The sequence below is a fragment of the Erithacus rubecula genome (assembly GCF_903797595.1).
Source record: "Erithacus rubecula genome assembly, chromosome: Z".
Classification (NCBI taxonomy): Eukaryota; Metazoa; Chordata; class Aves; order Passeriformes; family Muscicapidae; genus Erithacus; species Erithacus rubecula.
Window position 1 is genome coordinate 1,120,261 of NC_136661.1, and position 12,530 is coordinate 1,132,790.

The window sequence follows — 12,530 nt, forward strand, 5'->3', positions numbered from 1 at the left end:
TGAAATGCTGTCTGTAGTGATCCAGGAAGAAACTGCTATCAGCACTTCCCTAAGTGTGTAATAGAAGGGGACAAGGCCAGTGACCTCAACTCTTTAAAAAAACATGTCTTTCAAAGCTTCGACCAATGTAAATGTATGGTTTATAAGATTTCATTTGCACAAGGTTATGTATCTTTATTGCATTTCATCCAAGTTAACAGCTGGATTAAAGCCCACATGGGAACTATTTGGAAATCTCCGGCTTTTAAAAAAACATGTTAGGCAGAACAAATTCATGGCCAGTTGAATTAATATTGGTAACCATCAAAAAAAAAAAAAAAAGTTAACATGCAAGACATTTCTGACTAACTGTTGAAACTTTTCAAAGTGAATATCTTGAAAATTTCATATCAAGTCTGCAATGCACACAAAGAAAATAATCATCTAGGCAAAAAGTTGCATATAATTTTAAATGGTACTGTATGACCAAAGCACATCTACTCTTCCAGAATAACTGTACCATACTAAAAAGGGCTTATGAAAGTAAGCCTCTTGCTTCTGAGCAGCATGATTCTAGGAAGCACTACGATTTCCCATGACAATATTTCTTTGGTTCCAAGCAGGTATCTTTTAATTTCAGAGGTCCCCAAATCAGCCTTAGCAATTAATGACTTCAACCTATTTTCTTTTCCCAAAGGTCAGATTCAGAGTCAGGACAGTTGAACACTGTTTAGCTTGTATGGTAAATAGCTTGTCTTCCCATTGTCTTCTCTGTACTCCATGTAAAAGCAAAAAAAGAACTTTTGCCACCAGACCGGCTAGCCAGCCAGCCTCCAGAAGGTCCACACAAACCAGAAAATCCCGCCTACCTGACATGCTAACCAAAGTAATGGAAGTTATGCTCTCACAGAAGTTAAAAGGTGAAAAGAGAAAATGCTCTTGTACCCAATCTGCCTGAGTTATTTACTGCACCTGAGGTGCTGAGTTCCACTACAAGTTCCACTACAAGTTCTAAAAGTTCCACTGCTGCCATTGAACAACCGTGTGCTGCTCCAAATGGCCAGGACAAAAGGATATCTATGGAACTGTTCAAATACTCCTACAGCACTGTTTTTCCTGGCAAACAACCTGGGAAGAAAAGTAGCTGCAATGAGTAACAGATATCTTGAGGTGAAAGTGGCTATTCCTCGAACACTGTCTCTTCAGTTCTGTGGGAGGAATTCGGGATAAAAGCAGCTCCCTTCTGCTGGGATGCAACTGTGAGCTGAGCAGTACCATCACACTCGCCCCAGGCTTCACCGTCTTGGAAATTAACTTAAGAATTTTTGCCTCCTTTTCACTTGCAAGTCAAAGCAAAAGGCTTTTGAGGGGATCAAGAGAGTGTTTCCTATGGAAAACCCCTGGCACAGGGAACCCTTGATCTGAGTGTCTCCAAACCCCAAGGAAGGTACTACCACAGGAGCACAGGTGTGTGAGCATGCATTCTGAACTTCGGGTAATTATGCTCAGATTTTGCTAGTGCGGATAAATAGGCCAGGATTTTTTTTTTCAGTCTCTTAAAAAGGAATAAACAGCAGCAACAACAACAAAAATAAAATCCAAATCTCTTTCTGGATAGTTTTTAATTTACTCTTTCTTCTCTGCCTCAAATCATCCATCAGTTAAAACAAACAGGGAAGACACCTTGATAAGGATGGAAGAGGAAATCTCACCAAAATATTCTTACAGTTTCTCAGTGCTTATTCTGCTGCTGTGAACAAAGGGAAAGAGCAATAGGTCACTTTTTCTTTACCCTAAGGGAAAACACCTGAAACACATACAGCTAGCTCAGTTTGGGGACAACAGTAAAAACTTGCTGTGTTAGCCCTCTCAGTGATGTATTTCTTCTTGTCTTCTTTTATTCTTAACAAGACAGACTCATTACTAAAGGGGCCAGAAAAAACATAAAATATAGTATGTTTTCCTTTTGAAAAGGAGAGCAAAGTTTTATTGAGAAGGCAATAACCTCACGTCCCTTCCTTGACCTGATATGGCTACTGCACAAGTCATAGGATGAAGTGTCACACTGATGTCCTGAAAACACTGTGTCTGTAGTCTCAACGTTGTACACGGCTACAACCCCCTCTTACATCAGTATCTCCACACATCAATTCATCTCAGAAGAATAAGAACATTGCCAGTGCTGTCCTTGTAGTCCCAAGGGATTCTAGTGCCCTGAAGCAAACCACAGAGCTGTGCTGTGAATACGGCAGGACACAGCTTCCAGTGTGCATCATGGGAGGAATCGATTAACAGCCATCTCAGGACATTAAGAGCTAAACAACCATTCCTAAACCTGGACTGGAAGCTGTATCCCAGGAGAAATGTGCCAAATGTGAGCTCATTTCTTCTCGCAGAAGGGCAGCAGCCAGCTGGAGGGGAGGGAAGAGGGCTGCTGGCAGAGGATGGAGCTGACACTATATCGCTTCTACGTGTGCACACTGAACTCCGTGTAACATTTTATAGTAGTGCCTTATAAACCTCAGATCAGTCCTATCTCTCACCCCTCTTACCCGTACGAAAAAACACACCAGGAGAGCAATGTGAATGCAAGAGCTTTCTTTCTTCCTCCCACAGACTGAAGTTGCAACATTTTGCTGTATTTAAATCCTGCTGTGCTCGTGTAAACACCAGCCATGGGTGATCCAATACAGAGCAAGTTCAAGCTGGCTCAGCCTCAGACTTGTTGCCTTATTGACTCAGGGTTTTTAAGGCTAGGACTGGTTCACATGCAGGATAGGTGAAATCACTTTTCAGAATTCAGAACCCACCCAACAGAATGGGTTCAAAAGCGCATCTTGCACTCTAGGACTTAGGGTTTGTCTTCATGTAGCAAGAACTGTGTACAGGGAAAAAGCACACAAGGCACACAGAAAGCACAAAAAAAGTATAATTGTAACTTGTGATGAGGTCTATTGCATGCCAAGCCTTTTCTAAGTGATGAGAAATGCAAGTATGAGCTGGCTGTGCTGTGCTCATCAGTTTTAGGAAAAAATGGCTAATTTACGCCTGACACTTAGAGCTCCACCGTGTCTCCCAAGGAGGAAGACATTTACATTGAAGAAATTTATACTGGCAATTTCCTTTTCAGTAAAGTGACCTTAATCTTCATATATTCACCCACCTAACTTAACCCTCTGTGAGATCACAATGTTCCACATGAGCCCCCTCACAAAACACCATGTCATCTGGCTTTAGAAACCTTAGTTCTGAAAGTCTGAACTTGGCGACATTGCTGCATCAGCATAGATTTTGTTCAGCATAGATTTTACTCAGATTTAGCCTCCTCTGGAGCAGATCACAACACTAAGGCAAGGTGACATAGGTTGCAACAGGCAGATGACACTCTGGTCAGGAGGCATTTCAGACAAGGGAAGAGAACTTTCCAAAGACTTGTGCAATTTCTGACAACATCCACAACTATGAGCTTTATTCAAAACAAAATTTGCTCTTCTTATGGTCTGCCATCCCCCTCAGTTACCTCACGGAGATATGTAGGTGCTTATCTTAAAACAAGGAGCCTTATAAAGAGTTGAAAGTTTAAGCCTTGCTGGAGGCATGAAAACCAAAAGGGAAATATTTATGCAAAAATTAGGGAGGGAGGAAGGCAGGAAGGTATGCAGGAAGAAGAAGAAGGAAGGCAGGAATACAGGAAAGAAGGACCAGGTTTGGTGTGTCCCCCCCCTCTGTTTTGGTTTTTTTTTTTTGTTTTGTTTTTTTTTTTTTTTTTTTTTTGGTTTGTTTTGGTTTTAATTTTGTTTTGTTTTCCCTTTCCCATGAATTTACATTGAACTGCCAACATGGAAGTGGATAAACACTTGTTAGGATATAAACTGCTGCCACTCCTCTCATGCTGTCCTGTAATCCCATGTGATCAAAACATTTTTTCACTTGATGTACTCAAACAACAGAACTGACACACCCGCATATTGAACCAGTTTGTTACACAGAAAGGATATGCATTTTTCTCTAGGTCAGTCTCCAGTTCTAGTAAGGTGATAAGACCCTCCCTCTCAACATAATGCTTACCAGCACTGATGGGTGGATGAGCCCATTGGAGAATGACAAGACTGCTAATGTTTGGACTGCCAGAGTTTTACAATCAAAGCCATAGTTTTCACGTATTTCTGTTACTATACTTCCCTCTCCCCCTCAGTTAATTCAGATATTTAGTTTTTAAAACATGGCTGGACCTTTAAGGGACATATTGGACATACCACAGGAACTTGAAAATGCTTTGTCCTTTAAAAAGTTACAGGAAGTATGAAAAATGCTGTCCAAAAAATACTCTAAAGACATTTACAATAAAAGAAGACACTCCTGGGCTTGTTAAGGGCCCTTAGGTTTACCCTGAGCAACTCATGCATTTAACAATTCAGACTGAAAGAAATGTGGGATTTCGATAACCAGTAAGTAAGTAAATAAACAAACAATTCACCCATCTGATGCCAGCATCAAAACAGTAGGAGAACTTATTACTTCCTTAATTTCCTTTCATATCTGACTCTGTTGATATAGTGCAGAATGTGAACAACACACTAGCAAACTTCAAACAGGGACTGAGATTATGCCCCAAAAAGCCAGAAGGGGAAAGCCGACACCCACACAGTATATTCATATGGAAACAAAATGAATATATTTATTTTATGCGACAGTTTGAATTTATTATAAGTTGCATATAATTTCCTGTCTCATTTCTTGCGCACTCTTGGAATTTATTTCAGGATGTCTTACATTATCACACAACCCTTCCCTCTACCCTGACACCCTCTCTGCTGAACTTCCTCTATGAGAAGTCCCTGGAAAGCGGAAATTTTTGACGTTGAGACCTTAGAAGAGATTTCATAAGGGCAGTGAAGACTAAAGTGGAAACAACCTGAAGATTAATGTATAGTAGAATCAGTGAATATACATACCACTTATTTCTCTGCACAGCTAGAGGGACTGCCCCTACAAGCAGTGACCAAAAAATCCACAAGTGGCAAAACTACTAAGACTTCTACATATGCTGGATTTGTAAGAAAGTTAAATGTCACAAATACACTCACTGCTTTCCCTCCCCTCCCAATCTGACCAAACTTAGAAGTATGGAAGATTTCAGTTATTACAGAAAAAAAAGTAAGAAAACCGTGGTCATACGTGGAATGAAATTCTAAACGGGGTACTTAAATGATGGATGATAGAAAATCTCAGACCTATGATGAAATGATTTACATTCCCTGAGACAGAAGGACATCTAAGGGATCAGATTTTACTGGTCTATGTTCAACACTACACAGGGTTAAGGATCTAAGAGAAGATCTCATCCACGAATATATATCCTTTGCTTACTTCCCTCATTTGCCTAAACCTATATCTAAGAGTTAGAACATGTTGTAACATCTTGAGTGTGCAAAACTGGTCAGCCATCTGTTAAGACAAGCCTGTCCATAGGGTGATGCAAAAAGTCAGAGAAGCCAACAGCAGAAACTAGCTAATCCTATACAAGAGTTAGGAAGAAATTATGGTTCATACCCAAGTACGATACTTTGATGAAATAAACACCTCAAGCCAGTTTCTGGATTAGTTGTTGTCCACCAGATAAGAAGACTAATTTTAGAACTGTCCTTGGCCTGGGTTGAGACAAATTATTTCTTTTTCTTTTTCCTGTTCTTCATTATGTTATTATAGCACCTTGTGGTTGGTATGTCTTCACTTCTTTTTTTTTTTTTTCCAATACCTTTAGCTTTTAAATTGTTTCCATAAGGATGATCTTACCATTCTTTTCCTTCCTCCGACTGCAGTTACCCATTTGTCTCCCATATAATTGTTTCCCATACAATTCTGAGTTTTCTTACAATGTTAAGAAAATAGCTACAGAAAACCAATAGAAGCAACACATGTGTCTGCAGATTTGACAATACAACAGAAATCATGAAGTTTTATTTGGACACCTAATGACTCAGTTATAATGGATTAAGGTTTTATTTGCTTCAGTGAAAATTTAGTCCTGGAGAGATTGATACTCCTCTTCTAAATAATTATTTGTCTGGTCATGTGGCCTTCTCAGACTTTACATTGACTCATGAACCTTCTGAGTATTGAAAGTTGTCCAGCTGACAGATCCATGACTACAGGTGACCACATTCCAATCATTAGACTCTCCACAGTGTTCTATGTCAAACCTTCTTGCATCATTCTTTTTCAGCCCTAAGAATCTAGCAAAGCCATTAAAAGAACATTAAACTTTAGTGACACAGACCAGTGAAGCAGACCAGTAGCTTAACTGCTTACATTAAGTGCTGACTTCCTTCCACTAAAATCCAAAACCAAAAAAGCTTTCATCATACAACCTTAGTTTAGCTCATGCAAGCTTCTGCACTTGGTGGAAAAAGAAGTAAGTTTCATACTTCAAGAATCTGAAGAAAGAGGTTAGTAAAATATGTTCGAATACAGAATTCTAATACAGGAAGAAATTATACCCATACATACTTAGTAACATTTAGTCCTTCCTATAAGAAATGGTTTTGTTTTATAGACGTGACATATCTGAAGTGTGGCAGCTTGGGTCCCAAACCACAATGGTGAGGTATTTTCACTTAAACACGAATAAATCTCAGCTTTGTATAGCTGAACTCTGCATTTCTGTTCATCCTCACTCAACTGATGTGAGCAAATGCTAGTCCATACATACATATCATCCTGCATGAAAATATTTGTTCTTTGGATGTCATACCGGGAAAAAACCCTTTAATATACCTACAATTGTAGAGACAGATGAGCAGACACAGCAGTAGGTAGACCTATCTACACATGAAAGGAAAAACCATCAAGCTTTATACATGCAGATGTAAACAAGAAACATATTTATTTCACTGGCTAATTGTGCTTGTGGCCATCCAAGACAGACTCAGTTAGATAATAGGGGAGTGTAATGCCAAAGAGCCTGGAAGGAATGGACTATTGTATTTGACTATTTTCCATGTACAAATTAGCACAGCAAAATAAAGAAGTCCTGCAGAAAAACACATGTACTTTATTATAGCCCCTAGTGTTACTTCTGTAAGTATCACAACAGCAACAAAGAGAGCTCAAAAAAGCTGCTGAAAAGATGCAAATAACAAATGCAAATGTGTTTAAATGTCCTTCTGACATGACATGATTTGACTTCTAGTTTGGCTGAGCTCATGGCTAGTTATGGTTTTGACCACATTCCTTTGAGTTAGACAATTGTGATTTGCTTGTTCTAGCCTTTTATTTTTAAACTAACAGAAAGGCGAATCTCTGGAACAAATTGCCTGCTTTCTTTTGTTGCTCTTAAAAGTAGTATTTACTTAACATGCAAAAGTTCATGGAGCAATATGCAAAATTCTACAAGTATCTTGTCATTCTCTGGAAAGAGAAACTCTTCATAGTACTTTTTCAAGACAAGCACCATAGTGTTATGGCTCAGATTCTCAAGAGTAGCCATGAAAATACGCAGTCCACATAAATGCTAGGGAAACTGGTTCTCTGAGAATGGAGCAAATTTTAAGGCAGTTAATAAAATACACTAGGGACCCCCAGTGACCCTACTCAAGCACCACTCAGCTGACAATGAGTTTCTCCTGAAGAAGGTTAAGGACCCCAATGGAGCAGTGGGTTGCACTCACTGCTACACACTCCAGGCAGCTGCTAGCGAGAGAAAGAGGAGAGGTTATTGCTGCTGCTGCCTGTGGACTTGTCACAGCCTGTGAGGCTGCTAGGACTCGACTGCCTTAGCATCACATGTACACAGGCTGTACACAATCCTGGGCTGGGCAGGCTCCTTCCTGAGGCAAGCTGAACGGAGAGTTTAGGTGGTGCCTTGCTCTACTGTGCTGTACCAAAAATTTAGGAAAGTGTGATAAATTCATCTAAGACCAATCCTGTAAGCATTTGTTGAGTAATGTTAGTGCTTGCAACTGTGAACTTTTGGTGATGTAACTAGAGTGCCACATGACAAGAAGCTGCTAGTGCTGGTTGTTGTGGGAAAGATGGGCCCTTTAGAAGAGATGCAAGGTGATACACAAATCCAAATGCTGATCATCAGAGATTTCAAACTCATTCTGTCTACTTGGCTAAAGGCTAACCTCGGGAATGCTAACAGACAGGTCACAGCATGATTTAATGACTTCTTGTTTTTTTCTCAAAAAACATCTGTGAGCTTTCTACTATGCCTTTGGTGAACCCATGCAGCAATAAACTACTGTAAGAATAAGTATACCAAGGTATCCTACAACTTATCGCTATCTCTAGCCAAGCTGTAAGTCAAATACTGGAATGTTTACCCAATCTCCTGCTGAAAGCAAGTGAGAGATTTTCCTGACTATGGAAGGAGCAAAAGAATGGTCTGATTCAAAGAAGAAAGTTAAGCTTGCTTCACATCACTATTCTTAAGGTACAAAGGGATTTGTGAGAGGTGGGGGGAAGTCTCTAGAGACAGGGTAATTCATACAAATAAAAAGGAGTATAATGTGGAATATAATGCATAATAGTTGGCAGCAGATTGCACTATTTATTTTCATGAATCAGGGACTGAGAACTTAATTCACAAGCAGCAGAGTGATGTACAAATATTATGAGCCCAAGCTTAACATTGGGACAAATCCTAGTCTTTACACATTCTTGTTGAGTTATATCTCCTGTTGATCTTCCTTAAATTAATCCTGCAGGATTGTCTCAGTCAGTACTGACTTACTACAGTCATCAGGTTACAAATATTTCATTTTCATAAATGAAAAAGAATCTATGCTGACTTTATGCCATTTTTGTGAGTTCAGTATTATAAATGGAAAATAGACTTTTAAACAAAGTAAGACTTTCAGATCAGTCCAGACAACATTTTTATTTCTAGTGCTCAAATAGTATTTAGTGACTCTGTATCCAAAAAGGTGTTCCATTTTTTGAGTAGTACAATCATTTAAAATAATAATTTTGAACAGACCTAATGTTTAGGTCTCCATGTGGCTACTAAAAGTGTGCTATGACTACTATAGACTGGTTGACACAGAAAAATAAGAAGATGGAAGGTGCTATAAAATTCATGTATTTCTTAAAGATGCTTTGCTATTTGAACTACTGCTTTCAATCAAATTCTAAGAAAGGGGCAACATATAGATGCTAAGATGACTCTGGTATCAAAAGCATATGTGTATTAATATCCTTTCTGCACGTTTTCTGAGTGCCAACATACCACTCATAAAATTAAGTATGAGGCAAAATGGAACATATAATGTCAATCAAATAGCATAGGTATATCTGTCAGCTGTAAGCATCCTATCAGGATAGAAGTGAAGTATCCAAGAAAATAATATAGCAGTGATTAAGTTTACTGCCCTGAAGTATACCAGATATCACAGAATGTATATTTCAAAGTTTGGTAGAAATTTGACTCTGCAATGAGGTACAGAAATAATGAGAGCTCACTTAAGCTGGTTTCAGGAAAAAGTTCAGTACATGCTGTATCTGTTTTCTCTGCATGTGCAAAACTGAATCATATTTTTATTTTCTTTTTTCAAGGAAGAAAATTCCAGGAGCATTACAGCGTTATATAGTTTGATTTAAAGAGCAGAGAAACAGCTCCTCTCTAAATCCCAAGCAGTTAAATCACCATTCACAGATCATTGCTCTCCAAGTTTAGAAAGCTGATGCCAACATCAACTCCTTGGTTCTACCGGCAGCAACTCGCAGTATCGAGGCTCCAAGTCTGCAGTGCTGTGGAGAGGTTAACACTTAAATTACTTGTTCAAAACAAACGCTCTCCAACTGCGATCTTAAGAGATGAAAAATATATTCACCCGTATACGCGCACACAGACCCAGTATCAGCTACAGGCGGCAGATATTTTAGGAAAGAGAAGGCATTTACCAGGATGAGGGCAGCCAGAAGCAGGGTGCCCGCGGCTGTCCAGCGGCAGCGTTCCATCGCCGGGCCGGTGCCGGGCTGCGGTGGGACGGGAACGAGCGGCGAGCGCCGGGCTGCCCGCTGTCACCTCCAGCGCTGGTGCGAGCCCTCAGCCCGGGTTCCCGCCTCCATCAGCCCCAGTTCCCGCCTCCATCAGCCCCAGTTCCCGCCTCCATCAGCCCCGCTTCCCCGCCTCCATTTGCCCCGCTCACATCTCCCGGCCCGGGCGTGGGTGGGAGGCTGGCGTGGGCCGCGGAGCAGCGCTCCCTGGGCCGGCCTTTCGCCAAGCCCCCTCCTGCTAGTCCGACGTGCAGCGCAACAAAGCCGAGGGGTCTGGGGAAAGCGTAGCAGCTGAAGGTGGAGAAATGAAAAGGAGAGTGGGAGAGGAGGAGGAGGAGAGAGGAGAAAGAGCTGAACGGAGCGCTGTGCCTGCAGCTCCCGGAGCTCCGCTTCGCACTCGCCAGGAGCTGCTCATGGGCAGGAGCTCTCCTGCACTGTTCAGACAGGAGGGAAACCCAGTCTCTGTCGGTACATAACGTGTGTCATGAAAAGCACCAATCGGAAAATGCTTACTTCCTCCAGGGAGAATGCACAGTTTGCTAAAGCTTTGTATTCTTTACAGAAAAGTGGTTTTTTTTTATGCTGTTTGCTCAGCAAAAAAGGGGTCTGATTCCACTTTAAAATTGTAAAAGAAAAATGTTTTTAACAGGACTGAGTGCCAGTCTTTCTGTAACTACGTTTTTTCTTCTTTGAGGAAGAAAACCTATTCTGAGTTGGAAAGAAATTGGATTACTGGATTACTGCTGGAGGAAGAATTTTGCACAAAAAGGCAAGAAAGGCAAAGACTCGCACCCCTCAGGAAAGGTGGGAACTCTGCCTTTTCAGTATTAATTTGACAAATATGAGTTTGAAATAACTGCTCTCACTCTATTCAGAGTTCATTTAGTTTGCCTGCCTATGCTCCCGCATTGCCTGAATTCTCCAACATTTTAAAATGTTTTTTAAAGTTTTTTTTTACTGTCTGTTTATTTTATTTTCTGAAGGAGAAATTGCAAACTGGACCCAAGAACTTTCAAAAAGCAGTAGGTATTCTCCCACATGGGGCTGAGCTGGATGCCTTGCAGTTCCAACTTTGGTGCATGTCCAGATGGGCATTTAGAAAGCCCAGTATAGTCATTCTGGTACATCAGCAAGCTCAGACAATGGAGAAAAGTAAGGTACATGTGTGTTAGGGATGGAGAATAGTATGCTAGCCATGAGTCTTAAAAGTGACTGAAGTCAGAACCTAGCAAAGGAAAAGGAAACTCTGCCAAGGGCCAGAAGACTTTCTGACTGGGGTCAGAAAGGAAAAATTAACAAGGGTAGACCACAAACAATTTCAGAGAACTGTGCCTCAGTAGAAATTAAAAACAGCCTGGAGGAAAAGCTGGATGAACAGATGGAGAGTGATACCAACTTTGTAAAAGAAAAGGAACTGGGTGGAAAAATAAAAAAGGAGTCACAGATGTTGAGAAGTCAGGAGGATAGAAGAGTCTGGCTTTGGAACAGAAATATAAACACTGAAGACATCTGAAGGCCAAAACAGAAAAGATATCAACTAGATGGAGATGGGCTTTAGGAAATGAGGCTGAAGAAGAAATTTAAAATAAGAAATGAAAGTAATTAGGAAGAGTGGGAGAGACAGATTTCAGCCTTCATTCCCCAGCAGCCATTTGGTTGGATAGCTTTGGACTTGACAGGCAAGGAAGCAGGGTCAGAAAGATGGAAAAGGCTCAGTAGAAAGGGGCTATGCTGGAAAATGCACTAGCTGGACTGAACATAGCAGGGATAAGAAAAGGTCTGGAACAGGTTCTAAGATTCCATTAGTACATCTTTGTGTACCTCTATAGCAACTTCAGTGACTTCTTCATGGAGGAAAGGAGAGGGATGGACCACTTTGTACCATTAGAAGTAATGAAGCAACCACAGGATGACGTAAATGAAAAAAATTATGACTCCTCCTATTACCCTTTAAAACTCAGGAAACTAAACATATAAATCTACTTTTACAAATAATATCATTATCTCCCCAAATAAAGCCCTCATATATTTTGCTCCACCAGCAGTGTCAGCACATGCACTGAGAGCAGCACAAAAGGATGTCCATACACCTACCTACTGTTGTATGTTTTGATATCATACTCTTGCATTTCTACAAGACTAATATACTAATGTTGGAGAAGTACTCACAGTAATTCCTGTAATTCTTCTAAATTAAATTCTCAAGACAATCTTTAAAATGCAAACAGCAAGATTTGTAATATTGAATAGATGAATCATGACTGCTTTATTAAAAAAAAAACAAACAACCAAAACATAACTGCTGCAATTATGATTACACGACTTATAATGGATGGAAGAACTAACGAAGATGTTTTTCATAACCTTGTGTTTGGGGGTTTTTTTAATGTAGTTTATTTTCTTTCCTTCTCTTAGTGTGACTTTAAACTAGAGATGTTGCACTAACATTACATAAACCCATTTTTGAATGCCTCATTTTGGGTATTTATTGTTCAAGTTTGGCAAATGTGGATATTCTTCTCATCAGTACAGAAGCTCAATAGACAACT

General features: G+C 40.2%; 1 protein-coding gene across 4 annotated transcripts in view; it reads right to left on the reverse strand.

Annotated features, from left to right (window-relative positions):
• The window catches only part of ADAMTSL1 (ADAMTS like 1), a 394,686-nt gene that overhangs the window by 179,799 nt on the left and 202,357 nt on the right, over positions 1 to 12,530 (reverse strand). Inside the window, exon 1 of one of the 4 annotated variants that reach the window (XM_079330162.1) lies at positions 9,886 to 10,034. The exons of the other annotated variants lie outside the window; for them this stretch is intronic. Within the exon in view, the coding sequence (XP_079186288.1) occupies positions 9,886 to 9,942 (57 nt within the window). The 5' untranslated portion in view covers positions 9,943 to 10,034. Of the gene's footprint in view, positions 1 to 9,885; positions 10,035 to 12,530 lie in introns of those variants that run through there. 4 annotated transcript variants of the gene reach the window in all.